Source organism: Zasmidium cellare (assembly GCF_010093935.1).
Source record: "Zasmidium cellare ATCC 36951 unplaced genomic scaffold M409scaffold_1, whole genome shotgun sequence".
Lineage (NCBI taxonomy): Eukaryota > Fungi > Ascomycota > Dothideomycetes > Mycosphaerellales > Mycosphaerellaceae > Zasmidium > Zasmidium cellare.
Window position 1 is genome coordinate 700,643 of NW_022986945.1, and position 25,956 is coordinate 726,598.

General features: G+C 52.6%; 12 protein-coding genes across 12 annotated transcripts; 5 read left to right on the forward strand and 7 right to left on the reverse strand.

Moving 5' to 3' along the window:
• Window positions 1-20: 20 nt before the first annotated feature.
• On the forward strand, window positions 21-1,328 carry M409DRAFT_61972 (uncharacterized protein; the record flags this gene model as incomplete). Its single annotated transcript, XM_033814961.1, has 6 exons — window positions 21-50; window positions 107-323; window positions 387-769; window positions 825-866; window positions 918-1,268; window positions 1,302-1,328. 6 exons carry the CDS (start codon window positions 21-23, stop codon window positions 1,326-1,328), a joined length of 1,050 nt encoding a protein of 349 aa, XP_033674539.1.
• A 582-nt stretch (window positions 1,329-1,910) lies between these two features.
• Window positions 1,911-4,410, reverse strand: M409DRAFT_15929 (carbohydrate-binding module family 13 protein; the record flags this gene model as incomplete). Its single annotated transcript, XM_033803409.1, has 2 exons — window positions 1,911-4,016; window positions 4,069-4,410. 2 exons carry the CDS (start codon window positions 4,408-4,410, stop codon window positions 1,911-1,913), a joined length of 2,448 nt encoding a protein of 815 aa, XP_033674540.1.
• Window positions 4,411-7,693: 3,283 nt separating this feature from the next.
• Window positions 7,694-8,225, forward strand: M409DRAFT_48597 (uncharacterized protein; the record flags this gene model as incomplete). The annotated part of the gene is made up of 2 exons (XM_033810986.1): window positions 7,694-7,897; window positions 7,956-8,225. 2 exons carry the CDS (start codon window positions 7,694-7,696, stop codon window positions 8,223-8,225), a joined length of 474 nt encoding a protein of 157 aa, XP_033674541.1.
• A 254-nt stretch (window positions 8,226-8,479) lies between these two features.
• Window positions 8,480-9,606, reverse strand: M409DRAFT_15931 (uncharacterized protein; the record flags this gene model as incomplete). The annotated part of the gene is made up of 4 exons (XM_033803410.1): window positions 8,480-8,645; window positions 8,703-9,387; window positions 9,449-9,541; window positions 9,594-9,606. 4 exons carry the CDS (start codon window positions 9,604-9,606, stop codon window positions 8,480-8,482), a joined length of 957 nt encoding a protein of 318 aa, XP_033674542.1.
• A 1,059-nt stretch (window positions 9,607-10,665) lies between these two features.
• Window positions 10,666-12,667, forward strand: M409DRAFT_15932 (uncharacterized protein; the record flags this gene model as incomplete). The annotated part of the gene is made up of 3 exons (XM_033803411.1): window positions 10,666-11,195; window positions 11,264-11,906; window positions 12,062-12,667. The coding sequence occupies 3 exons, from the start codon at window positions 10,666-10,668 to the stop codon at window positions 12,665-12,667; spliced, it is 1,779 nt and encodes a 592-aa protein (XP_033674543.1).
• Window positions 12,668-13,277: 610 nt separating this feature from the next.
• On the forward strand, window positions 13,278-14,160 carry M409DRAFT_15933 (uncharacterized protein; the record flags this gene model as incomplete). The annotated part of the gene is made up of 2 exons (XM_033803412.1): window positions 13,278-13,482; window positions 13,535-14,160. 2 exons carry the CDS (start codon window positions 13,278-13,280, stop codon window positions 14,158-14,160), a joined length of 831 nt encoding a protein of 276 aa, XP_033674544.1.
• A 36-nt stretch (window positions 14,161-14,196) lies between these two features.
• On the reverse strand, window positions 14,197-15,234 carry M409DRAFT_15934 (uncharacterized protein; the record flags this gene model as incomplete). The annotated part of the gene is made up of 1 exon (XM_033803413.1): window positions 14,197-15,234. One exon carries the CDS (start codon window positions 15,232-15,234, stop codon window positions 14,197-14,199), a length of 1,038 nt encoding a protein of 345 aa, XP_033674545.1.
• A 225-nt stretch (window positions 15,235-15,459) lies between these two features.
• On the forward strand, window positions 15,460-17,189 carry M409DRAFT_15935 (uncharacterized protein; the record flags this gene model as incomplete). Its single annotated transcript, XM_033803414.1, has 3 exons — window positions 15,460-16,109; window positions 16,162-16,918; window positions 16,974-17,189. 3 exons carry the CDS (start codon window positions 15,460-15,462, stop codon window positions 17,187-17,189), a joined length of 1,623 nt encoding a protein of 540 aa, XP_033674546.1.
• Window positions 17,190-17,596: 407 nt separating this feature from the next.
• On the reverse strand, window positions 17,597-18,250 carry M409DRAFT_15936 (uncharacterized protein; the record flags this gene model as incomplete). Its single annotated transcript, XM_033803415.1, has 4 exons — window positions 17,597-17,801; window positions 17,858-17,939; window positions 18,000-18,131; window positions 18,187-18,250. The coding sequence occupies 4 exons, from the start codon at window positions 18,248-18,250 to the stop codon at window positions 17,597-17,599; spliced, it is 483 nt and encodes a 160-aa protein (XP_033674547.1).
• A 457-nt stretch (window positions 18,251-18,707) lies between these two features.
• Window positions 18,708-19,901, reverse strand: M409DRAFT_15937 (glycoside hydrolase family 131 protein; the record flags this gene model as incomplete). Its single annotated transcript, XM_033803416.1, has 1 exon — window positions 18,708-19,901. The coding sequence occupies one exon, from the start codon at window positions 19,899-19,901 to the stop codon at window positions 18,708-18,710; it is 1,194 nt and encodes a 397-aa protein (XP_033674548.1).
• A 2,638-nt stretch (window positions 19,902-22,539) lies between these two features.
• Window positions 22,540-23,987, reverse strand: M409DRAFT_61977 (uncharacterized protein; the record flags this gene model as incomplete). The annotated part of the gene is made up of 5 exons (XM_033814962.1): window positions 22,540-22,701; window positions 22,750-22,884; window positions 22,938-23,033; window positions 23,091-23,189; window positions 23,238-23,987. 5 exons carry the CDS (start codon window positions 23,985-23,987, stop codon window positions 22,540-22,542), a joined length of 1,242 nt encoding a protein of 413 aa, XP_033674549.1.
• A 1,324-nt stretch (window positions 23,988-25,311) lies between these two features.
• Window positions 25,312-25,749, reverse strand: M409DRAFT_48605 (uncharacterized protein; the record flags this gene model as incomplete). The annotated part of the gene is made up of 1 exon (XM_033810987.1): window positions 25,312-25,749. One exon carries the CDS (start codon window positions 25,747-25,749, stop codon window positions 25,312-25,314), a length of 438 nt encoding a protein of 145 aa, XP_033674550.1.
• Window positions 25,750-25,956: the final 207 nt, after the last annotated feature.

The window sequence follows — 25,956 nt, forward strand, 5'->3', positions numbered from 1 at the left end:
CGGCGAATTAGGTGGCCGGCATGGCTAGCAGCAGCTCTCACATGGAGCGTGTAAGTGGACATATACGCACCACCCATCACTTCACTAGATTACTGACCTGTTTCAGCTACGGACAAACGATCTTGAACTGGGAGCCACTGAAGCGGTCCAGCAGCACTTCGCCCGCCGCATTGTCGCACCCAAACCAGTCAGCCAACGCAAACTCGACTTCGAGCGAGCTCGACCACGATGGCTACGTGAATGCATGGCAGAGGCAACAGGGGTGTTCTTCTATGTCTTCCCCGGGATAGCCGCTACTGCTGCCTTTACTGTTAATAAAGAAGGTAAGTCCAACTACCATCGAATACGACACATCGCACACAGCTGACACCGTACGCTCCCGCTAGACGCTGCCTTCGGCTCCATCTTCTCAATCGGCTTCGCATTCTCCTTCGGCATCGCCTTTGCCATCATCACCTGCGGTCCTACCTCTGGAGGCCACTTTAACCCTGCCATAACCCTGTGCTTCGCAATTTGGCAAGGCTTTCCATGGAAGAAGGTCCCGTACTATATCTTCTCGCAGATCTTCGGTGCCTTTATTGCGGGCCTCCTCATGATGGGAATGTACCATGAACAAATATCGGCCTACACGGAAGGACTGAGAGCTGCGGGACATACCAATATGGCGTTCAATGGCGGGCCTGCGAGTATATTATGCTCGTTCCCGGGGGAGACGCAGCATAATCTGGGGTATCTGTTCTTGATTGAGTTCTTCGTTGACAGTTACATCGTGAGTTTAACTCCTCCAGGATCATTTGGGAGATGAGGCTGACATCCCGTTCCAGGGCATCATCATCTGGGCCGTCCTAGATCCCGCAAATCCCTTCGTAAGTCCATCCTCCAAACTCTTCCAGCCAATCCTAACAGCCCCCTCCCAGATCTCCCCCTCCGGCGCCCCCTTCGTCATCGGCCTCGCCTACGGCACAATGGTCTGGGGTTACGCCCCCATAACCATCTCCACCAACCTGGCCAGGGACCTAGGCACACGCATCGTCGCCGCCATCTTCTACGGCGGCGAAGCCTTCTCCTACCACAACTACAGCTGGATCAGCATCCTCGTCAACGTCCCCGCGACGATCTTTGCCACGGCGTACTACGAGTTCCTGATGCGCGATAGTCTGCAGAAGATTGGAAAGGGCGCGGCGATGCATGAGGGTGGCGAGGAGGGGCTGGCGTTGCATTTGACCAAGAGTGGGATTGCGATGGAGAGGGGGTCGACGAATGCTACGGTGGGCGGGGGGAGTGGGACGAGTATGGACAAGAAGATTGAGGATGTTGCTTTGGTGTGAGGGGGGAGAGAGTTGTTTGTGGAAGGTTGATATAACTAGAAAGTATGACTTTTGTTCAGTTCTTGCTGCGTTGATATCGTTTCTCGGGGGCCTTGGGCTAGGTACCGATCAACTGCTTGACTATCGATTTCTGTCTACGAGCACTGGCTTACTAACGACCGGGAACGCCGTCTGCATCTCAGTGATTGTGGGTCAACTCCATCACCGAACATGGAAGAGAATCACCGGAGACATAAAAACTCCTGCGTCTCAAAGACGGGACGGGAATGTCTGACTCCCTGCCTGGGTCGATGACGTGAGAAAGGAGAAGGCGCCCAAAGACACGATTCTAGGGCACAACGTCAAGATTGTTCGAGAAGCGGGCAATGATTTTGATGGCTCTGGTACGTAGCTGAATCATGTCTCACGAGAACGTGGAAGCCATGACCAGCGTTGACCATGGCCCACGACAACGGCTGTACCATACCACGACGTGAGGCTGAGCGACAGGAGATTGGTTCGTGTTGTTTTGTTTTGTTCCTAACCACGTGGTACGCATGGCATGCTTAGACTACACCATAGATCCATCGACACAAAAACCCCCTAGCTACTCGGCACATCCACCAGCAAACTCCAATAATGATCCGACGTATCCGTATCCGCATACTGCACGACCATCGCCCCATCATTCGTCGACTCCCCATCGACCCCAGCGACGAGATTGCTCTTCTTATTCCTGATGAAGAAATACCCCTGTCCCCGATCCTCGACCCACCACAACAGATCCTGCCGCGTGGGATCCTGATCGAAGATGGCCAGCTGCGTGCTATTCGCCGTCGAACCACCCGTCACACCGAGGTATTTCTTCGTGGCGACGTGCTGGATCTGCGACCAGGCTCCCGCGGCGGGGATGAATTGCCAGCGGGTGGTGTTGGAGGCGGGTTCTTGGAGGACGGAGGTGGTTCCGTTCTGGACGGCCATGGCTTTGTTGCTGTTTTTGTTGGAGATTTGGTAGATGGGCGGCGTCCAGATCTGGAATTCTGAGAGGCCCCAGCCGACGCCATTGCCGTGGTTGGGGGCTGTGATGCGGATTTGCTGGGTAGTGAGTTGGGGGAAGGTGATTGTGATTTGGGCGTTGTTGGCGAGGGTGCCGCTGCGGGTTTGGGAGGGGATGGAGGTCCAGCTGTTGTTGGAGGGGAGGTATTGGAGATCGTAGGAGGTAGGGACGCGGACGTTGGTCCCGTTGTCGTAGAAGTAGAGCTGGACGTTGTTGATGGATTGGGGGCGGCGGAGGTCGATGGTGAAGGTGTCTTGAGCGTTGGAGCTGCCGGATGTGGTCCAGCTGGAGTTTTCAGGGATGCCGACTCGCCAGACGTTGCCGTCGATGGCTTTCCAGATGCTTTGCTCGGCGTTGGAGGATTGGAAGGATGCGTTTGGTTGCGGACCCATGGGGAATTGGAGAGGATTCGCGGCGATGTTGATGTTGGAGCTGATGGTTGGCTTTACGGCAGAGCCAACTTTGACCGTAAGTGGACCAAGAGTGTCTCTATTGCCAGCTGCAGTACCGTCGACCCAGACGCGAAGGCCTTTACCCTGGTTGTAGTGTGTACCGTCGCTATCCCAAAGCACGGTGATCAGATGGCCATGATATGCGGTGTTCTCCAAGCCCCAGTGGTTCCAGGATGTTGGGGTCAGGGGGTTGATCACCAGAGTGTCATTGTTCTGACCACGCAACCCTATGAGACCAGCAATGATGTTGTCGACAAATGTAGAGTGATTGTAGTCCTCGCTGTGGTCGTACGAGTCGTAGATCCAGCTGGAGATGTTGTGCCAATGTGCTTCTGCAATGTACGGCTTGCCATTTCTGAATTGCGTGGAAGCGTATCGGAGAAGGAGGGTGAAGTAGTCAGCGGCCGAGATATATGATTGTGAAGGATAGTCATTGAGCAGATTCTCGACAGCAGTCAACGTCTGCGCAGTGGCGAAAGGCCAGGACGGTCCATCCCAGCGACAGCATCCTTCGGTAGCGTCGTAGAAGAACCACGACGACCTCTGCTCAGTCGACGTCGGGCCATAGGACGAATTGAATCCTTGTGGATCGAGAAGCTGTGCAAAGCCGACGCTGTAATTGTTCGGTAGTGCCATGTTGAATTGCCAAGGGATGAATCCCATGATCTCTCGCATGGTGACAAGAGTCAAGCTAGGGTTGTTGTCTCGCGGGAGATGCTTGAAGAACTCAGCCCTGGAGTCCCAAGTGTACTTGATCAAATTTGACTGCAGTGCACTCGCTCGGTTGGTGTATTCAGTTGCCAGAGTTGTGTTGCCCGCCAAAGTAGCAATGGCGGCAATCGCTTGAGCATCGCCATACTGGTATGAGTTCAACGTGGGTCTATAGCCATAGCCGCCGTGATAAGCCGCATTGTCATCGCCGTTGCTCGTCGAGTATGTCGCAGCAGTGTACTCCGTCGCATCCCAGACAGGAGCTTGCCAGTACAATCCCAAAATCTCATTAAAATGGTTGTCGTACTGACGATACTCCTTGACCAGATTGTCGAGATGTCCAACGGCGAAGTCTCGGTCACCAGTCGCAAGGTACTGTCGCCATACGGAACTCGCGGCCCAAAACGCATACTCGGTCGCCCATGTGCTCGTATCAGGATTGACGTTGTCGTTTACGGGTTTGCTAGCTTGACCAGGCGCTCCCAGCCACTGCAATCCCTCGCGTCAGCGTTGCCCGCCAAAGGAATGAGGCACAACTCACAAAGTTCACCAAATCCTTCCCAGGTTTCTGATCCCTCAACCACCTGCCCTCGTTGATGTGATGACCCGCCGCAGCCACAATACCTCCATAAGGCGCAGCATAGCCAATACCAGCCGCCAGAAGAAATTCCGTCGAGATGTACCCAAACTGCGGGCCGGTGTAGAAGAAGTGTTCTCGGTATGTGCCCCAACGGTAGTAGTAGACTTGCTGAATCTGCGAGTTGGGCGTGTCCAGGATAGGCACATTTTGCTCGAACCATGCTGGATCCTCCAGCCCAGCCAGGAGTTGCCCGTGGTTGAGAAAGTTCGTTCCTGATCCTGCTGCCATGCCCATGTGGAACATGGCTGCTGATGCTGCCGTCGCTAATCTGAGATAACGCATCCTGTATGATCCTCTTCTTCTGTTTGCGTCCTGACTGTGTTCTGACGGTAGTCCCCTCGTCGCCAGGTCAAAAGGGTATTTTACTATTGTTCTTGACGTCGTCCCTCGCTAGGTGTATAAGAACGCAGTCTCCGCTTCTGGCTCCATGGATTAGTCCGCGGCAGTACGGCTTGTCGAGTTGCTGTATGTCACGAGGCGTAACGTAGAAGGGAAGTGGAGATGTTGTTCCTCGTTCAGAACCCATTGCAAATGTCATAGGGCTGGATCACCGCCTGTGTGTCGACTCGCTTGTTAGCACGAGCATCAGGTAAGCGGGAACACTGCTGTTCCCTTGCTATAATTACCTTGTGCGGGCACCGGAGTGCCTCCCTTGGTAAGCGTTTCGCAGATCAAGCGACTTTCGCAGTGGTGGAGGGCGAACTCTACCAGCCGCCACGGCATTGCTCTCCACATGAGATCTGCTGTTCTGTTATGTAGCGTCTTGTGCGACACTAACGGCTTTCTGTAGAACACCAGTGATAACATGAATAATATGGCATCGTCGTCATTGTGCTCATGGCTGTGGATGTAGTGCTTCGAAAGAATTCCATTGTGGCGCTCTCCCATCTGCTGCATCAGCCGGCTTTACATGGCACTGAGTTTGACTTCGTCACTGTCGTTGGCCGTTGTCATTGTTAACTCATATCTTGGGGAAATATTCTATGTCATCATGAGTAAGAGAACGCTGAGGTTGAGGCTGTAATGACTGAGTGTCCAATACCAACAGAGATCTTGTTGCAACCACACTTCATGGTCCAGGAAGCAAACGAAATATACCGAGCGCTCGAATTCAAGTCTCAACGTGCTCAGCGAAAATGGATGTAGTCGGCGATTTGACAAAAGTTAAAATGAGCGTCACCTCTCAGTAATGCTTCAGTGATCGTCGAGATGGACTCAACCAAATCTTCATCCACAGATGCGGTCCTTCGAGCAGCCACAAGGTCAGCCTGATCTGTCGGTAGGCCCCGCCTGACAATTGAGGTTATGCATTCGCTGCCGTACTTAAACTCGCAACGAGGGCGAAGCCCGGTTGAGCAGAGTCTCGCGTCGCAGTGCCAGACAATGCGTCCATGTTACAAGCGCTGGGCTTGTTAATATCGTGAAAGACAGGCAGAGCATCGAATTTTATGCGATACGAGTCCTGGCTGCAAAACCACTCGTGACATGTCTGCGAGTCCAGTCGTCGGTAGCCGCAACATTGGGCTGGGCGTCATCTGATTCTCACCCATTAGCTTCGCTCTGAACTGCAATAAATGAGGGGAAGAGCATGTGGCCTGAAGAAGTTTCACTTCAATAGACGCTGTTGAAGTGCTAGGTAGCTCTAGCCACATCTCATCACGCGGCCAAGGATTGTGAGTTTTGCTTTCCATGTCCCATCAAAATCCGAAGTGCTACCAGTGGAATCTATGACGACTTTGGATCGTAATGTTGTTTCGAAGACTTGACGACACCTATGCAGGGAGAAATGTAGGAGTCGTCATTGTCCTCGAAAAGCCAAGCGTAAGTATCAGCCAAGAGCACAGCCATTCTGACATAGCCAGGTGGCGACCCTTTCTTTCGCCGTCTGCACGCTTTCGACCTATTGGCACCGCAAAGGTGACGATGAAGTATGGCTAAGGACAGGTACCCCAGGGCGGCAGACGGAGGCAGCGTGATTACCTCCATGGATATATGATGCTTGCTTCGACGACCAAGAGCTGTGAGGTGGCGGGCGGCGGGCTTTCGGTGAGTCGGGTGAGTCGGGTCCCGACTTGCGATCAGGTGAGGTTGGCCTTGTCTTCGCATTTTCACGACGGCCAGGTGTGAGTGGTCACGCTGTGCCAACATCATCAGCGTCCATTGCGTGGCAAACAGGCATTCTCAGAGTGACTTGTGTTGTGTACTTTTTGCTCACCACCCACAGCAGGCGTCGTCGCGGAAGATGGAGCAACAACACTCCGCGTACAGCACCAGCGCCTGCATGATGCCGTGCGTTCAGCTCTCATCTACGCGTAATTTGACGTGAGAGCGTACGAATTTGCGGATGCGCCCAATGGTACTTCTCAACCACCACCCACACGCATACCGCATCGCACACTGATCTCCCGATGCACCGTCCTGAAACAGACGCCTGAGCAGTGGACATTGGACGGGGTGGCGCATAGGCGCGACCGATCGGCCAGAGGCGTCGCGATGCTACACGCCTCATCAACTTTCATCCAGCTTGCTTTTGCTCGAGATGAGCAGCAGCAGAGGGTTTTCCGGTCGCCTGGGAGGCAGCAGTAGGGCAATCTCCTGACCACAACACCTTGACTCACGCCGTGTCGTGGCGGGAGCTTGCTCGTGACCACCCAGGCGAGCGCCCTCCTCAGCGCCGTCCTCAACAAGCCAGTGCCAGCCTGCCTTTTCCATGCTCAGGTCAGCTGATGGAGAGTCGTGGCTGGAATATGCGAAGCCGTGAGCAACCGCCTTCGTAAACAAAATACACTTTTTTGCTCTGCGGCGGCAGTTGCTTGCAACGCTCAGGCGTGTGCCATCGCGTGGGCCACTCCGTCATCATGGCAATGATGGCCAGATCAACGTCCGCACGGCTCACAAGCCGGTGCTGGACATGTCTCAGAGGCGGCCGTTTGGCCGAGGTCGTTACTGACAAGCGCCAACGTCGAAAGAGGGTCTCCGTTGAAGTCGAACAAAGAACAACGCTGTCACACGGTTCTGCAGCACACGTCGAATGGGTCAACGCGTGTATACCACACGTCAGGGATATGGGTGCCATGGTCGAGCTTCAGGGAGCTCTGGACCAGCCTAGAGCACGCGCGTAGCCAAGCCTGGTTGGCTGTGGCTGAGTTGCGGGAGACTTCCACCTGTCCCCTGGGTGAGACACAAACGCCACGAGGCTCCGTGGCAGCCGTCGGCACCGATCGCGCCAAACCTTAAAGCTCGAGCCCCTACTCCTGGTCTCGCCATTCAAGACCGCGAAGAGTCAAAAGGGTCAGCAGGTCCCTTTGATGTGCGTCCAAGCTGAATTGAAACCTCACAACGCTCCTCGCATCTCGCTCCCAAACCGTGGATCTATTACCAGCTGGACTGCTCCGTTCAACAATCTAGACTCGCAACAGCTTTGATATATATCTCGACGACCTCCCAATCGATCTTCTACAGCAACACAACACAAGCAAACATCGTCGACCCCTCCTCGCCACATCAAGTCACAGCGACTCTCAACATGACAACCACAACACTGCACCTCAAGACGTACACTCGTCGACAACACATCAACAGACTCCTCTCCATCCCACTCCCACAATGCACATCGTTCGAATGGAGACAAGAGTACTACCGAATTCTCTGGATGATGCGTGAGCTCCTCGACTGCGGCACCAAGGACGCACGATCAATCTGGAAGATGAATCTTCTCGCAGAGGCACTGGTGAGTTCAGTCAATCGACGCAACACATGAGAACACTCAACTAACGAGCGTCCTACAGCAAAAACTCCACGAGATTGACGACCCTACCTCCACACCTACCGAATCATACAAGAAGGACAACAACAGATGGACAGAGGTCATGACGAGGCGGATCATCGCCGAACAACTCTGGAACGAGGGCGGCGTCGTCACATTCTACGACTGCTGGGACACACTTCGGGAGGGACGCAGCAAGGCAGCCGCAGCCCGTCTCCACGAACAAGTACGGATATGCTGGCAAGGCGTCACCGACGCGGACGTCAGCGCCGACTTCAGCCTGGCAGCATAAGAGAAGAATGATGAGCACAGCAAGCAATTCACGGCGTTGTCACTGGTGGGCAATAAGCGATGATTATGTGGGAGGGATGGAAAACTGGACGTATGCATGCATGATTTCATCTGGTTGGAATGTTACTGTCCTGACATGTTTTAACGACCTTCATGATACCCTTGGGAAACAATACGACCATACTACGAACGCTACTTATCTTCTTGAGTACGAATATGAAAGATCATAACCTCAAAACATATATCACATCACTTTCATGCCTTCTTCTCCAACTCCAGCTTCGGATTTTCCAGAATTGCTCCTGGTTTCGCGGGCATCATTGCACCGGTGGGCGCCACGTTCTTGGACTTGAAGTCGTCGCAGATCTGTTCCATCGTCACCCACTCCACGCCTTCGTGCTTGTTGATGTATTCGATGATCCTGCATTAACAAGGTCAGCCATCATCCCTCGTCACTCTGTATATTGCTAGAAGGTACCTCTCCAACATCAACAACCCGTGTGGATGCCCACAAACATCTGGATGCACAGTCACCGGAAATACAAACTCATCCTCCTCCCGGTAGAAATAATTGAATTGATCCAACCACAACTCCTCAACGTCTCGTGGGTTCACCCATCCGTGCGAATTCGGGGCCTTCTTGATAAACATCATCGGCGGCAAATCATCGAGATACCAACTCGCGGGGATCTCGACGAGACCAGTCATCGGCCCTCCCTCTAGAGGCTTCATCCAGTGGTCCGGGTGTTTATTATAGTCAATAGGAATCCACTTATCGCCCGTGCGGAGCCAATAACACTGACAATCATGATGCGAGAAAGAATGATCATACTCCAACCCATACTTCAACATGAGCTCCGCACCATCCTGGCTACTCTCCCACCACGGCGCGACGATCCCTCTCGGTGGCTTGCCGTGCTGGAACTCGCTGATCAGGCGGTAGCACTTGTCCATGATGGCCGTCTGCTGCTCGACGTTCATGGCGATGGGGTTCTCGTGCGAGTAGCCGTGCAGGCCGATTTCGTGCCCGGCGTCCGCGACCATGCGGCATTCTTCCGGGAAGGTCTCGAGGGAGTGGCCTGGGATGAAGAAGGTTGTTTTGATGTTGTATTTTGAGAAGAGCTTGAGGAGGCGGCGGACGCCAATTGTGCCGGCGAAGAGGCCTGGATTGGGTTCTTGTTAGGAGGATAGTTGTGGAGATGGGTCGACTTGAATGATGCTGACCTCGTGAGATATCAGATGTGCTATCCTCGCCACCATAAGAGCCTAGCCAGCCGGCTACGGCGTCGATGTCGACGGAGATGCATGCTTGGACTCCTGTAGCAGATATCAGTTGATGATCTCGATAGTAAAGATTCGAAGACTGTACGCTTCTTTCCCATCGCGGAAGCTTCGGAAGCGTTGCAATCGAAAGACGTAGCAACGAGACTATCGTTACACAAGAAATCTTTCCTATACCTTCGACGCACACACAAGATAGAAAAATTAGGACATGCATTTAATAATCACACCTCACCTTCCAATGGCCCTTTTCAAGTCTGTCCTGCCCGCAGTGGGGTAATCGAAAGACAAGGCCGACGGCGAGGAGAGCTCCCTTCTCCAATGACGTACGACCAGGCATTCAATGCTCTTATCTCGACGGCATCTGGGCCTCGCATTCTCCTCGTTGTTAAGTAAGAGATTGGTATGTAATGGGTAGTAAGAGCCTATTTAATGCGCGTGGCTAGCGTTAGGTAAGCGGACATCATGGTCGTCAGCTGGGGAGGTACGTCACTTCTTTCTTTCTTGCATCAACATCATCTCGGTCTAAGATCTAGCACCTTTGACTACTGCAAGGAGGTGGACCTTCGCGCCGGACGAGATCAGGCTGATGACGACCGTCTGCCCAGCAGGATCTTCAGTCGATGCATCGCTGGGATATGAAAAATGACGCTTACCGGCGTGGTCGTGGAGACAGGGGCTTGTAGGGATCTGCAGGTCACTGCAAATTGGTGAAATCGTTGGCAGGGCGGACGACACTAACATTATCGACGCCCAACAATGGGCTGACGCGAGCGCCGTCGAGCCTGCTCGCACTCTGTTTATCGTTGAGCTGCTTGAATGAGTCCTTGGTGTCGAAGAGAACTTTTCCATCTCATTGAGCTTGTGGACGGACTATCTTGTTGATCCCAAATGACAGGCACTCACAAGATCTGGTGCAGTACATTGTAGACGGTGGAGTTACCATGAACGACCGTGTTCTATTATCGACAATCTCTATCTGCGCTTGGCTATCAGCAGAAGCGACGAAATGACAGACGAACGCTCGCCATCATGTTGTGTAGCGCCAACGAATTGTCACTATCTGTGCCTTCTGGACCTCTTCCAGCCCATGATGTCTCTTAATACTGACCGAGTCCTTCTCTGCGCCCATTTCCACTTCGACTCGCAAGCCAGTGACCATGGCAAGTTCTCCCGCGGCAAATCGAAGTCCTTGGTCTCTGTCCATTTCGCCTTCGGACTGGCGTTTGGGGAAGTACCTGGTAAACGCGGTCGACCCAGGTACATTCACTGACCCACCGATCCACAAGCTGGAAACGGGTCAAATCCGTGTGCTGGAACTTCACCCTGGCGCTCGAGGTGATGAGTTGAAATGCTCCGTCCGGGTATGTACACTCGATTCCACGGCAATAGACACTATAGCTGCTGGTAACAAAACCTTTCACCCCTTTTCGTACGAGGCTGTCTCGTATGTATGGGGAAGTACTGAGCGGAATCACGTTCTCAAGTGCAACAAGATCGTGAACGTTCAAGGGGAAATGGACAGCGAGGAGCGGCTTTTCGAGATGTACCAGGAACAGTTCGAGACAGAGATCGCCATAACCGAGAACCTCAAGGAGATGTTATTGGCTTTGCGAGATACTCGGGATACTCGGTCGCTGTGGGTGGACGGCGTGTGCATCAAAAAGACCACGAAGAGCGGGCCGAGCAGGTGAAGCAGATGAGAAGGATCTACTCGTATGCAGAGAAAGTAGTTGTTTGGCTGAGCACCGAAGACAGTTACAAGGCACGCAGTGCGTTCAGGGTTGCTCGAAAGCTGGCGTCGCTATACAACGATGAGGCAGCATGGCGAACGGCGCTCTCTTGTCGAGACCAGGCTGAGGAATGGCAGATATATGGATTCCATGTTTGGAGACTGGTGAAAGATAATGCGCTTTTCCTAGACCAGCAAGAGCATCGGGCGCTGAGAGACGGCCTGTTGGGGAAGGAGTGGTTCATCCGTACGTGGGTGTACCAAGAACTGGCCCTCGCTCGTAATGTGGTCCTAAGGTACGCCGACGAGGAAATGGACTGGGACACACTGGACACTGCAGTGCAGGCTTTCGTTGAGCTCTCATTACCTCTGTCGCCTCTCAACAATGGCCACAAAGCTGTACGCGACATGGGAAGGAAGCGCCTGGCCGTGGCAATGGTCCGCGATTACAACCTCAAGCACCTCCGCGGCGACCCGGGCGGCCACCCTCTCAGTGCCAAAATGCGAGCGGATGAGTTGCTACTAGAGAGCTTGCTGGTCGATGTCCGCAGTCTACGGGCCAAAGATCCCCACGACAAAGTATTCGGGATACTAGGCCTTCTCCTCCCGATTGAAGGACAAAGCATCTCAGTCGACTACACGGTCCCCGTCCACGAATTGTACATGCAGGTATCCCAATATTTGTTCCGTTCACCTTCACTGGGCTCCTTGGAACCGAATCCGTGGTCTCGCTCATTGAGGGCGCTGTCCTACGTGCAGGCGCGCGATGAAGAACTACACCTGCCATCATGGTTCCAGACTGGAGCACACCATGGGCCACACAGGTCCTCTGCTTTCTAGGTGGCTTCTGCGCAGCCACTGCCCGAGAACCCGAATTCAAATTCCTGTCTGATCCCAATGGTGCCAACGCATCAGAAGAGGAAAACCAACCCGAAGGACAAGAACCCCATTCCCTCTTACGAATCGCTGGCATCAAAGCCCTTACAATCGCAGAAACATTCGAGGTGGAAGATTTCGAAAGACAGGCAGAACTCCTCACGGGAATGCCCGCCAACTACCCCCTGACAAACGATACCTACGTGGATGTGTACCTCAACATCTTCGACGCGAGAGATCCCATCGACTTTCTACTTGGAACCCGTCGTGATATGCACCGGAATTTTTGGCACGACCACATCCCAGGGGTGCTCGCAGATGCCAACGGCGAGAGCCAGATCGTCGAGACTAGCGAGTCGTCTCCGACTTCACCTCCAGTTACAGCTGATATACTAAAAAGTCTATTTCGAAGAACCCGATTACAAGGGATTGTGCTAGGTCCTCAAACTCGACAGGCCGAGAGACCGATCCGTGACAAGAACTGGAGGGTCGGCTTCGTCTCGACGAATGGCTTCATGGGCGTGGTTCCGAAGAAGAGTCGAGCTGGGGATTAGATTGCTCTATTGCTAGGTGGTACCGTGCCGTTCGTGATCCGGCAAGTCGAGGACGGGTGTCATGAGTTGATCGGGGAGTGCTATGTGTTTGGATTGATGAGTGGCGAGGGATTGGAGGAGGTAAATGAGAGTCGTATTGAGATGATCGTTCTACGATGACTTGTCATACGGACGAGGAAGCATCAGGTCTCTTCACATGACAAGACCTCAGCGGCAAGCCGCCATCGTATCGAATCCATCCACAACCCAAAAGAGCTCCAGTGGAGAGCTACTATTTTCTCATCAACAGCTCTACCGTGCAGCTCTAGAGCTTTGCGGCCGCCGGCTCACATGCAAGCTTCCACGACGCTATTGCCTGAACAACCAACCACACCTCCGTTCTTTCGCAGCAGAGTTCGCATGCGCATAATGGATTCGCAATAGTTCCGATGCGGGAACGCATCTCGTGCAGACGATTCTTTCGCAGTCAAGTGCTGCTAGGCCGCGGCCGTCGCTGAAGTAGAATAAGCGACGACGCACACCAACCTCACCTCGTGCTTTCGCTCGCCGCTTTGCGCCTGTTGTGGTACCACTGTCATTCGTTCGTGTGTCTTGTCGCTCGCTTTCAAGAATGGCTGCACTGGCTGTGCTAGAGGCCAATCTCACGTCGCTCGCTTTCAACTCGCCAGTCGCCGGACTCAATGGTTCGGATCCGGTGAGATACGATGCCGGCCAGCTGGTCAACGTCAGCTGGACGACGCCGTATGAGTATACCACATTGGAGCTGTGGCAGGGGCCAAATGAGGAAGGGTCTTTCGCTTTGGATGTCCTTGCCGGTACGTAGATTGTGCCTCGATTCTTATTTGGGTGGTGACTGATCTTGAGCAGCGAACTTCACGCAGAATGTGACGTCCTTTATGTGGAATGCGACAGCGTCCGAAGGAGATGAGTCCATGCAGAGGTCGTTCTTGCGGTTGCAGAAGGGCGATTTGCCAAATACCTGTGACAGGTGCACGGCGGATAGTGCAATCTTCCGAGTCTCAGATCCAACTGCGCGAACTTCATGCTCCTCATCCTCGGCTACGCCATCGACCGTCGCGCCAACACCAGCAGCGGCGGTGGCAACAAGTTCTGTTCCATCCAGCTATTCACATTCAGGAATTTCCGAGAGAGCGCGACTCGGTATAGGCCTTGGCGTTGGTCTTGGTGTTGGAGCTCTCATGATAATACTCGGCATCCTTCTGTTCGGTCTCAACCGTCGCAAGAAGAGACGGCAGGCCCACCAGCATACGTATGGCCAACCAGACGCAGTCCGAAACAGTCTTGCAAGCGCAGGCGCCGATTCTTGGATGTCGAAGCACAGCAGCAAGATGTCCTACCACTCTCGCTTCGAATTCGAGACACCAGACGGTTCGGTCAAGGAGGGCAGCGAGGCACTATGGCCGCGTACAGAGAAGCCGAGTTGGCTGCAACGGGCGCCTTCGAAACCAAAGAACCCTTTCTTCAGATCATAGTATCGTGTCGTAATGTCAAGTAGCGTTCAAGCGTCATCATGGTCCTGGTCTCATATATTCTCTCACGTCCCAGACAAGTACTCTTTCGTCCCAGGCGCATGTCGAGCACCAGCCTTCTGCGCCGAAGAGGCACCAGTCCACGCCCATAGCAAACTCTGTGTGTCTGTCCATCCTCCCCAGTTCTCTTCCCAGACCACCACCGTTTCCGCCTTTGTCGACGTTGCTGCCGTCTGTCCAGACTCTGCATGTCATATCGTAGCTCGCACTCAGAAGCACATCGCTGAGGTGCGGGCTCCAGCTGAGCTTCCGCACGGCGTAGTCATGACCTGGTAGTAGATTGACCGGCCCAGAAGGCATTCGCAGATCGAATGTCTTCACCACTCCGTCCACCCCGCCAGTTGCCAACACCGAGTCCCTATATTTGTTCCAGTCATGCGTCAGACACTCCGTCGGTCCCACACTCCTATTCACCTGCGGCAGAGCCATCTTCGGCGGTCCATGAATGGGAATCGCAAACTGCAGATGGTACTGCGAGCTCGGCTTACTCCTCAAATCAAACACCCTCAGATGTGAGTCCCGCGACACACACGTAACAATCTGCGGGTGATGTGGACTGTACTGCGCCGAGTACACGCACGAATGTACTGGCAGCGTCATAAGACTCTCTTTCCTCTCCGGCGTCCAGATCTTCACCGTGCCATCCCAGCTACTCGACAGGAACGTCTGCTTCTCCAGCAAATTCCAATGCACCGCAAACACCTCCCGCTGATGCTCTTGCCATCCCGCCACAGGGAACTCGCCCACGCCGATATCGAAGAGCTTGATGCTGCCGTCGCCGCCGGCGGTTAGGAGCTGGTTCTCGTGCTGCTCGGACCACGTCAGGTCGAAGAGGCAGTCCTGCGTCTCGAAGAACTTCTCGCAGGCGATGCCGTTCGGGGTCAGGTTGAGAACGTATAAGCGGCCATTGCCCACGAGGCCGAAGTTGGCGCCGGCGCTCACGGCGAGGCGGCTGTCAAAGAAGGGCGAGTATTTGACGCTGTACGGGTTGAAGCCCGACGTGCGGAATTCGAGCATGTTGGTAGATGGTAGAAGCAGTTGCCACGGGGGCAGGAAGATCAAGTTATAGGGACATTACTGGTATATGCCGAAGTGGACAAGACGAGAGCTCACGACCTGTGACTGTTTGGGGTCGCCTCGGCTTCGTCATTGATGCCAAGTCCTCCGCCGGGGAAGCCCCTCAGACCCCTTAGGACTTCAAAGTCCAACGTTGCCTCTTCTTTCAACCACAATACATACAACATGTCGTCCTCCGCTGTGTCTTCCTCTGCGCGAGGAGCTGGTTTCTTGATCCTCCTGCAGATATCCTCTCGGGCACTCACCTTCGCCTTGAACCAAGTCCTCCTCCGGTTTCTCTCTCCAACACTTCTGGGAGCCGCAGTACAGCTGGAATTATTCATTATATCTGCTCATCACTTCGCCCGGGAGAGTCTACGAGTAGCATGCCAACGACAGCCAAAAAGCGGCATCCAGTCGGCCGTCAACCTGTCCTACCTGGTCATCGCTGGAGGCATTCCGATCGTTCTGGTTTTGGCACAATGGTACTTGAGTACCAGCTATCCCGATGTACCCTACTTTGTCGAAGCGTTGAGAATATGCGAGCTGGCTGCGATTATCGAGCTGGTCAGCGAGCCAGCATTCGTAGCGGTGCAGCAGAAGATGCTGTACAAGACTCGTGCGGCAGCTGAGGCAAGCGCTGTTGTGGTCAAGACATTCTCCACTGCTGCTCTGGTGTTTTGGAGCCAGTACCAGAGCGTCGAACTGGGTGTCCTGCCGTTTGCTGTGGGCGAGCTGGCGTACTGCTCTACTTTGACTGTGGTCTACCTCTGGCACGTGGCACCTGTTGCGACGACAGACAAGTTCTCGCTGGTATTGAGCAAGATCCGGCCGAGGTGGGTACGCCTCAAAACTGTAAGCTATACTTTTTCTGATATTCGTTTGCAGCTCTGAGGAAGAGAGAAATGATCTACTTTACTCTCGTTTGTCAAAGTCTTTGCTCAATTTGAGCGTCTCACTTTACATCCAGTCTGGAATCAAGTATGTGCTCACACAAGGCGATGTCATTGTGAGCACTACTCTCGCCTCACTCGAGGATCAGGGCATGTACGCTCTCTCGGCGAACTACGGCGGTCTCATCGCCAGAATGGTCTTCCGGCCGATAGAAGACAGCTCTCGAAACCTGTTCGCGCAACTCTGCGCTCCAGCCGCCGAACAGGATGGACAATCAAATGGACCTGCCACAGGAAGTGAGAAGAGTCAAGCGAAACAGCCACCCGCAAACATCACACAAGCCGCTACGATCTTGCGCGACATCCTCCACGTCTACACCATCGTCTCCCTCCTAGCCTTCGCCCTCGGCCCAACAGCCGCACCGCTGCTTCTACAACTCGTGGCAGGCTCTCGTTGGTCATCCTCTGGCGCCGGTGAAGTTCTCGGCACCTACTGCTACTGCATCCCACTCCTCGCCATCAACGGCGTGAGTGAAGCTTTCGTCGCCGCAACCGCCTCTGAGAAGGATCTGTACTGGCAGAGCATCTGGATGGGAGCTTTCTCGGCGGGTTTCGCGGGGAGCGCGTATGTGTTCCTGAGGGTGTTGAGTTTGGGGGCGAAGGGTCTGGTGTGGGCCAACTGCGTCAATATGGGGCTAAGGATTGCGTTCAATGGGTGGTTTGTGAGGAGGTGGTTTGGGGAGAGGGGTGTGGTGAGTATAGCCTCCCATTAAACAAATGTGTGATTGCTGACTTGCTGCGATGCAGGACTTTAAGCTTGCGGATTTGATGCCGAACATGTACGCCACTGGGGCTGCTGTCGTGGTGCCGGGCCTGCTTTCGCAGACGAGCGGACTCTTGGCGAAGTATGGCTTGCTCGGGGAGCTTGTTCGAGTTGGAGCGATTGGTGGTGCCTTTGCTCTATTCGTCGCTGCGACGGAGCGTCGATTCCTGCTGGATTGTTACAGGAGGCTCAGGTCGTAAACGTGCTCTTTTGTTCCGTCGGATGTGTAAACACTTTCCCTAATCAACCATATCGTGAATAAATCAGTAACAGCAACCAAGAATTCTGATCCCGCATCTTGAGGAGGACATCATTGCGGGCAGGTCAAAGCATCGAATGGTGAGTAGAGTGTCACTACATAGCTCATCAAACCATAAAGCACCCTGAAAACGTACCATGTAACGCTCATTCATGTCTTCAAAGATGCCCAGAAGGCCGCATGTCAACCCTCCGCACCCTCTGCTGACCCAATCAATTCAGTCGAAATCGAGCCAATTTAGTTCCTAACCGAGCCGGTTCTATGAGTATAGATGTCCACGTTCACGCTTGTACTCGCTGTGTGTTGGTCGCTTCTCCCATGTGCCGCTGTTGTGGTATCCAAAATCCCTCACAAATCAAAAGGTGTGCTCCTCACCAGGGGCTCTACAATCTTCCCGCGACGTCGTCCGTCCTGGATCTTGTTTGCCGGCTTGTTCGTATTGTCAGAAGTGAAGTTGCAATAGAACATCGACGAGTTGGTGAGACTCGTCCAGTTCAGATTGGGCCTGCCTGGCCACGACATCGAGTCGACTTGATTCTTGCAGTCCTCGTCACTGTCCAAGTTTAGTGTCTGTTAAGTACTGACGATGACTGCACGACGGCGACTCACAAGAAGAAGAAGCAGTGCTCAAGTCCAGGCATGACTTCGATGGATTGGATATAGGTTGGGTCGATCAGGTTGTTGATGTGGTCTTGGAGGTTTCAGCGTCAGTTTGATGGGATGGGCACTTGGGTTCCAGCTAAACTCTTACGAGGCTTCTCATTCTCGATGTTTGCACTGAAAAGTCCTCGTCCCGCGAAGATGCGGTAGTCTGGCAGAGTGTAGAAGATGACACTTAAGTTGGTTGGGGTGAGCATAGAATGCATCGTTTTGGCGTTTACGGCTTGGCGGGGAAAGGTTTGGTCAGCGCGGTTCGAAATGCGTCTGATTATAAGTACCTTGAGCAGCAGTCTCAGAAAGAAGCAGGGCCATGAAAATGGCGAGGAGGTGGAAGATGTTCATGATGGGCCTCCGATGCACTTGTCTGTGAAAGGCCGGTGATTGATGTTCTCTCCGGACGAACATGAATCGGAGTGGTCGTTTTGGGTCTTCTTCAAGTAGTGACAGTGGCTGCCGATGGTGAATGAGGTAAAGGAGTTGACAGAGGTTGTTTTTGCAATCGCGACGGGATGTGTGATAATAGAAGAGATAAGGCGCTCGAAGGAGGTCAGCAGGTCACATTGCTCTTCGACGCAGTTGCTCTTTCCTCGCTGAGATGTTTCATATGAAAGACGTTGGCCCTGAAGTGAAGGCTGAATCCCATCTAAGTAATGATAAAGGAGAAATCGATCGCAAAGTCACACGGGGAAGGAAGTGACTTTTCTCAAGCAAGGCGTGGATAGAGAGAAGTAGTTATGGCAATATTTCGCAACGCGTGTTCAAAACGATGTTGGACGGTCGTCTCTCAAATATGTACAAGCTAGCAATCCGTAGCCACTGGCTCAGCGTTGGCATCTGTCGCAGTGAAAACCAGTGCAGGGTTCGAAGCCATAGCTTGGGAAGATGAAGTGTCAAAAAGCGTTGAAGCAATGGCTGTCTCAGCGTACCACGTGCTCAACGTCGTTGGAGCGGTATGCGTCAACGAAATACTTCCAGTCGGACTGAAAGTCGGGGCAAGGTTGAGTGCAATCTGAGTGGTGGCCTCTTCCTCTTTACAGCTGGTTGTAGTCTCAGATTGTGGCTGGCTTGTGTACACTTTCGCAAGACTCTGTTGTGCTTTGACTTGAGTCAGCAAGGTTGTAGGAGCCGTGAAGGTCGTCTGAGCGGGTGTGGCTGTTTCCACAGTTGTTGTGGTGACTGCAGCCTTCGCAGCAACAGCAGATACCGAAGCACCGCTTCCACCAGTACCTGCGATCGATTTTGTGATGTCGCCACTCTCAATGTACACGCCTGAAAAGTGCCAGTCCTCCCTCGCCGCTTCGCTCGTACCGGTCGATGAAGGCAATCGAAGGACCCCGAGGTGCCAATCGGCTCCATTGGAAGATGTAGCCGCTGATATTGGTCCAGCTGTCAAAGTGAGGTCCTCGGCTCCGGTCGAGTGATAGAACTCAACAGTCTGGGCGTCGAAGTCGATGCCGTATGCCACATTGTGCCAGACGCCAGCCTCGAAATTGACATTCCAGTGGGGTTGGCTATTGGCATACCATTGCAAGAGATTGCTCGAGCCGCCGGATGCCCCGAATTTCAGCTCGGTGAAGTGGCTCTCGAAGAAACATACCTGATGCTGTTCGGTGGGAGTCGGTGGGTTCGTTCGGTTGTGTTGTACCGAGAAGTGGTAGTAGACTTTGCCCTTGTTGATGGCAGCAGTAGTCTGTGGTATGAGCTCGGTCCTGAGCATCGTCTGTCCGTTCCAGGACGATGTCTTGTCGGTACTGATCTGAATGCCTTGATTCGATCCGGAATCGGCTGGGTTTTTGTAGTTTTCGGCAAGGTCCACATATTCGCTGGTGACGCCGCTGCCATGAATGTAGTATTGGTATGGACCGACTTGATTCGACCAGGACCAGTCATCCAGAAATGCAGCCGTCTCGTAATCGTTCAAGCGGCCATCCCAGAGAATGGATCCCGCCGCCGCAGTGCCAGCCAGGGCGAGAAGTGCTGCAGAAGCGAACATGGTGGAAAAACGAATGGACGCGGAGATCTACTCCTGCTGGAAGGAAACGAGCGACGAAAGGGGTGGAGGTGAAGCAAAATCGGCAGAAGACCATGCTTGAGAGGAAGAGTAACGTACATATACATTTTACCTGGTCGTTTGAGCCTCATCTGGCGGAGATTTGAGGAGTTGATTTATGCAGATGGCAATGGTTCTGGGCGACATCAGTTTTTGGCTCGTTCTGCGGTTTCCTGCAGATAGATTGCATTGTGAAACATCGGCAAAGCGGGCGGTTGTTTGGAGGGTCTGTTGTGAAGATTGGTTAATTTTTCCACGGCATTTCACATGCGTGTCCTGAAAGTCTGCTTAAGATACATTAGATTTTGGGCGGTAAGTCGAAGGCGAGATGGTCGGTGTTCGATAGGAGGCAGATGATGTGAGGAGGTGACGTGGTGGAAATATGCACGGGCTACAAAAAGCGGGTCCACTTAGGACCTCACCTCCTCCTTTTCTTCCCTCTCGTCTGACTTCGTCTTAACACGTCCACTGCTTTCGTACTGTCTTTTGCTGAAATGTGGAGTATCACAACTGATACCGATCTATCGGGATGTCTGATAATGTTTGTCCAAGTCAGAGCTGTCTGCCTTGGAATCGCGACAGCAACGTTGCGATTCTCTTCGAAAGCAGACGTCTACGTCTCCGATTCTGATGGCTTTCAGATCTGCATTGACCTGACTCGGCGAGATTTGAAAACTCCGGAGTTCGATAATGTACCGAGACCGCAATCAGTATGATTGAACAAGACACCTCGGACTTGGCAAATGCCGTCCGTCAACTGAACGTCCTCAACGCCGCGAAGACTTGGTACAGCATCTAGTGCACCTATAGGGCAAGCCGGTGTACCTCGAGACTTTTTCATGGACAGCTTCGCAGTCAGCGTGTTCAACACTCCTTCAAACCTTCTTCACTTACGGCCTCCATTCAATCGACGCCATTGGCTGCGGTAATCGTCTTGGCAGGATACAGTGCTTTGGGTGCTATTTTGTTTGGGTATCCAACAGAAGTGAAGGCGGATGTCGGAGTACACAGACACCGAGCGCCTGTGTTCTAGACCTACCACCATCGCTGGCCGAAACTATGAGAGAGAACTTATAAATGAACAGTGGATGAACAACAGTGGCCGGTGCAAAGTCACAACCAGTCGACCCAAGAACACCCAACATACAACTCCGTCACACGCCATCATGCAGTTTACACGCCTTCTGACCATTGCGAGCTTCTTCTTGCTTGGATCTGCTTTGCCAGCCGCCGAGAATGGTTCGAGACATTCAGCATTGAGGAATGATTACACATATGTGCTAACGAATGAGCCAGGCATTGTGGCCGCTGAAGGCCTTGGGCCGTGCTGTTTCCTAGGCACAGAGCTCTGCTGTAGACAACCCGAAGAAAGGGCTGCTTTCAATAAACGCATGGCTGAGAAAGGCAAGCTTCGAGATTATGCAGTCGAGAAATCTGCTAATTTGGCGCTGCAGAGGCTGCAGACGATGAGATCTTCAAGCTTGTGGCTGCGGACTTCTAGGGGCTGTCCTACCACGTCTGTAGTTATATCGTTGAGGAAGAGTTGACTTTCATATTCAATGGCTACAAAAAAGCCCCTGACAGGTGGAAGCCGTCCTGTACGGTATTCGTATTTCAACGTAGCTTGAAATTCGTACTTTCGGAAAAAAACTGGCCCCGAGTTCAACTACTCAGGATTCTACCGTGTCGTCCCGCAGCCGCCATACTTCGCCAGCAATTCCTCTCGAGCTCGCTCCTCAGCTAAACTCACGACTGGCTTGGCAAGCAAATCGAGCACATCGGGATTACCCGAATCGTTGTCGCCGCATTGCCCGCTTGATGTAGAGTCTTCGTGAGCACTCCGCTGCATGGTGGCCTCGGACTCCATGCGACGTAGAGTCTGCTCTTTGCACAATGACGCGCACGCGCGAGGCGTTCATGGTCGCCCTGAAGGTCCTCGCATATCCACTGACAAGTCTGCATCTGCTCTGTGCGATCCGCCATGAGGTCCTCTAGGTCCGAGATATCATTTCTGAGGAGATCACATCGTGTGTGCGAGCTGGAGAGGTTTGCCGCTGCTGTGACCTTTCCGGACGCAGTCGCTTTCTTCGTGGTGCTCATGCTCGCACTGCTCGCACTTTCTAGTACTCGTACAAGGCTGAGTGGACAATTGGAAGTCTGTTGAGGGGAGTTTGCTGCTTGATTGTTGCTGATCTCTTTGCAATATCCGGGAGTCACTGTGCAAAATTCGTCAGTGAAGCTCAGGAGGGTCAGATGTTTGTGGTTGGATCGAATCGATCGATGCACAATTGGGCAGATTATGAAGAGCTGCAGAATCCAAATACGTTCAACTTATAGCCCATTGCTATGCTGTTTGTTAGGTGCGTGGCGTTCAACGGCCTTACTCTGCCTTGGATGTGGCTCTACGCATCTTTCACCACCGTTGTTGAGCAACTCAAGCGGTCTGTACTACAATCTTGCAAGTAGCAACTCATTTCCAAGTATTATGTACTGTGGAGTAATGATTGAACGTTGCACGCCAGTCTCGATTGCAGCTAAAGATCCCGCACATCGTAGTCTCTAACACGATTAATGCCATGATTCACTGTCCCGCAATAACTTGAGCAATCTCCTCACCAGCATCGTAAGCATATACCCAAGCATTGAATGCCGGGCTGTTGAACTCGGCATTCCGATCGGGAACCACCGCAGCTGGCTGATCTTCTGCAGCCTTGTTTGTGTTTGAGGCTGCCTTCTTCGCATTCTGCTTGACCATCTGCGCTCCGCCAAGTTGATAGTTCTGATGATTGACCAGAGCGAACTCCTTGATTCTTGCCACTCTCGGTAGGCGGACTTCTTCCCAAATCTCGCTGACATACTTGAGATCGCTGTATTGCTCCAAGAGAAGAGTAAGGACTTCGATGTCTTCGATTGTCTGTGAGAACCCCTTCGTAATCATCAGCACTAGTCACTGGTGAGTTGTGGCCGAGCTTATCTCACTTGAGCTGCGTCAGGCAACATTGCATGTGCTGAATCTCCTAGTAGTACGAGGCGTCCGTGTGTACTGGACCAAGTTGGTAGATCTGGCATTTCGGTCTTGCAAATGAGCTTGGTCAGTTTCCGCTGTCAAGTCCGGTTCAAGTCGTATCTCACCAGTCGCCACCTATCACAAGACCTGGCGGTGCTTAAAATCTGCCGGATAGGTTCCTCGTAGTTGGAGAAGACTTCTCGGACATGCTCTATATTTCCCGACTTCGTCACGATTAGCATATCTTCTCCACGCCGAAGGTTCGAACATACCTCTTCCCACAGCTTTGGATTCTCTTCTTCGTCCGCTGGCACCGCGAAGATACCACCAAACCGATCAAGCTTGGGGCTGTATCGCCCAACAGCATAGCTCCCTTGCCGGAACCAAACGGTCAAATTGGAGTTCTCCGTCAAGTGCTTTGTGAAAGGATGCTCCAGTAGCTCTTTTCTGCTGACTGTTACCTGATGGAATGTCATTGGTGCCACTCTTATCTGAACCTGCAAATCTTCTCCCAGAACACATTGCCGAATGCGTGACAGTCCACCATCTGTAGCTAGCACAAGATCGGCCTCCATTGTCTCCCCTGAGTCGAGCAGCACAAACGATTTGTATTCATCTTCCCAGACCCTCGAGACCGATATTCCAAACCTCACTTCCGCGTGATTCGTGATAGCATTCTCATAGAAGACCTTCAACAGCTTATCACGAAATGTACCCCAATCCGGATGCTCCGTGTACTTCGCAGGCACCCGCTCATGGAGAACCTCGCCATCCTCTGCTCGTCGGTATATGCCGGACGAGGAAACGTCCGAGATGGCCTCGATGTCTGGTCCCAAGCCCCATGCTTTGACAATCTTTGATACGTTGCTGCGGACCATGATGGTACCACCGGTCGTCGACAGGCCACTTCTTCGCTCAAAAACCGTCACATTGTGGCCGAGTTGTGTAAGGCGAAAGGCTGCTGCTAAGCCGCTGAGACCTGCTCCAATGATGATGGTTCGCCTGGGGGCAGTCTTGACCATGCTGTCCTGTTCTCCTTGTTTCATTTCGAGCTAGACAGTGTTCTAATCGATGAACGGTGTTCGAAGGCTGTCCAAGCCAGAAAGCAGAGAGTTCTAACAAAGAACAGCGACCAAAGCGGATGAAGACGCGCCTCTGACTGCAGTAGTCAGCCGCATACCAATCTTGTGCATTGCTGAAGATCGATCGTCCCCGATAGAGTCATAGTAACTGGCAACATCGGCGGCCATTCCGTCAGCACGGAGAAAGCGGTAACATGTTTCGTACCCTGCAGATCCGGAAAAGGCTATTAGCTGTGGAAGGTAAAGCATGTATAGGTAGGCCAAGGCACTGGACTCCGGTGTTAGTTGACCACACGCAGCAACTGATGAGGTCATGCAGCGTTCAGCGTTGTCTGGCTGAGAAGAGCATTGCCAAAAGAAGTCATCTGTGAAAGGATGGAAAACTTTAAATGAACAGAGTCAAACGAGAGATACGATGCTGCATCAGGAATTTTCCTCTGCATAATTCGTAGTATATCAAGTGCGACGGTATGGCAGAGACAGAGTAACGCATAGGAAATCATGACATCGCAAGGCTGTGATAGTGGCGGCTTGTCCTCTGCTAATCTTCCTTAGCCAAATGACACGAAGTTATGCGTGTTGAAATCATTTCCTTCTTACTGGAAGGACTATCGCAAGGGATAGTGTACGTCTTGTGTGGAGATACGCCCGCAACACTCATAAGCTTTGGAACGATCTTGATGTTATTTGACCCGTACTGCGACAGATCCACAATCAGACTCTTCTTGCTCACATTCTCCAAGATAGTGCGGCAAAACCTTGGCTAAAGCTTCTGAGAACGATGCGTGTTTCAACACGAGGCTGTGTGCAGTCGGGTGGGTCTTGGGAAAAGCAGCGAGTTTGCTCAGTCAGCCTGGGAGCACATATCCAACGACCGCCATGGCTGACGTGCTTTCTTTCATCGCCGTGAGAGTTTGAATTCCTTTGGTACAATCATATCTTGCGGACCGAGACTTGGCAGCTTCGCACGAACACCTCAGCCTTGCCCCTTGGAAGTGGCTTTCCGAAGCTGGGAGACTCGACCATTGAACTTGTCTCACGTGAAGTTAGAAAAATGCCGTAAAATGAAGAGATACAAAAGAATGGCTAGGGCCAGCAAGCTAGAAGCATCACAAATTTCGAAAGGCATTCCCCACAGACATAACGGATTACACCCTCATCGAATATAACCAAGTGTTCTAGCCATCGCGTCCATGTGCTCTACGGAAACACGCGTCATCAACCATGATACCATGCATCTAAGGAGGATATGCTGGATCATTTTCTACTCCTCCGATTTTACTTTGAAATGCATTGCAGTTTCAATAGTGTGGAAGCTGAACTTGTGTCCAGCGTAGACAACGTCGTTGCCAGTTTCGTAGTGTAAAAATTCGGCCGAATTGATTTGATCGAATGCTTTCTGAATGTCTTCCACGATAGCTTTCTGGTCTTTGTCGACTATGCGAGGGTTGGAGCTCAGTACGGAGGCCAATTTTGCTAGAGAGCGTTTCATAGGTGATGCACATTGGTCTTTGTCGACTTTGCGAGTGTTGGAGCTTAGAACGGAGGCCCATTTTGTTACAAAGCGTTCCATAGATGTTGTGCATTGGTCTTTAACAATGTTGAGCGCTTCATAGAAGGTCGAACAGACATGCTCTGGCATTTCCGTAGATTGACGGACGTCGACAGGTGCGTTCGAATCGATGCTCGGGGAAGGTTGCATGGTCGGAGTCAAACGAGGTGGTGTAAGTGTGAGTGTGAGTACGAATGTGGTTTGGTGACTGGTGTTGTTGTTCCTTACAGCTGTGCTTGATGTGGTGTTGGTAGTGAAAGAAGAATCGGAGTCAGGCTAGCTGAGAAATTTATATCTACATGGAAGCACTCTTCACCATTGCTGTAGTAGCAAGCAGAACCCAAATTCTCATGATCA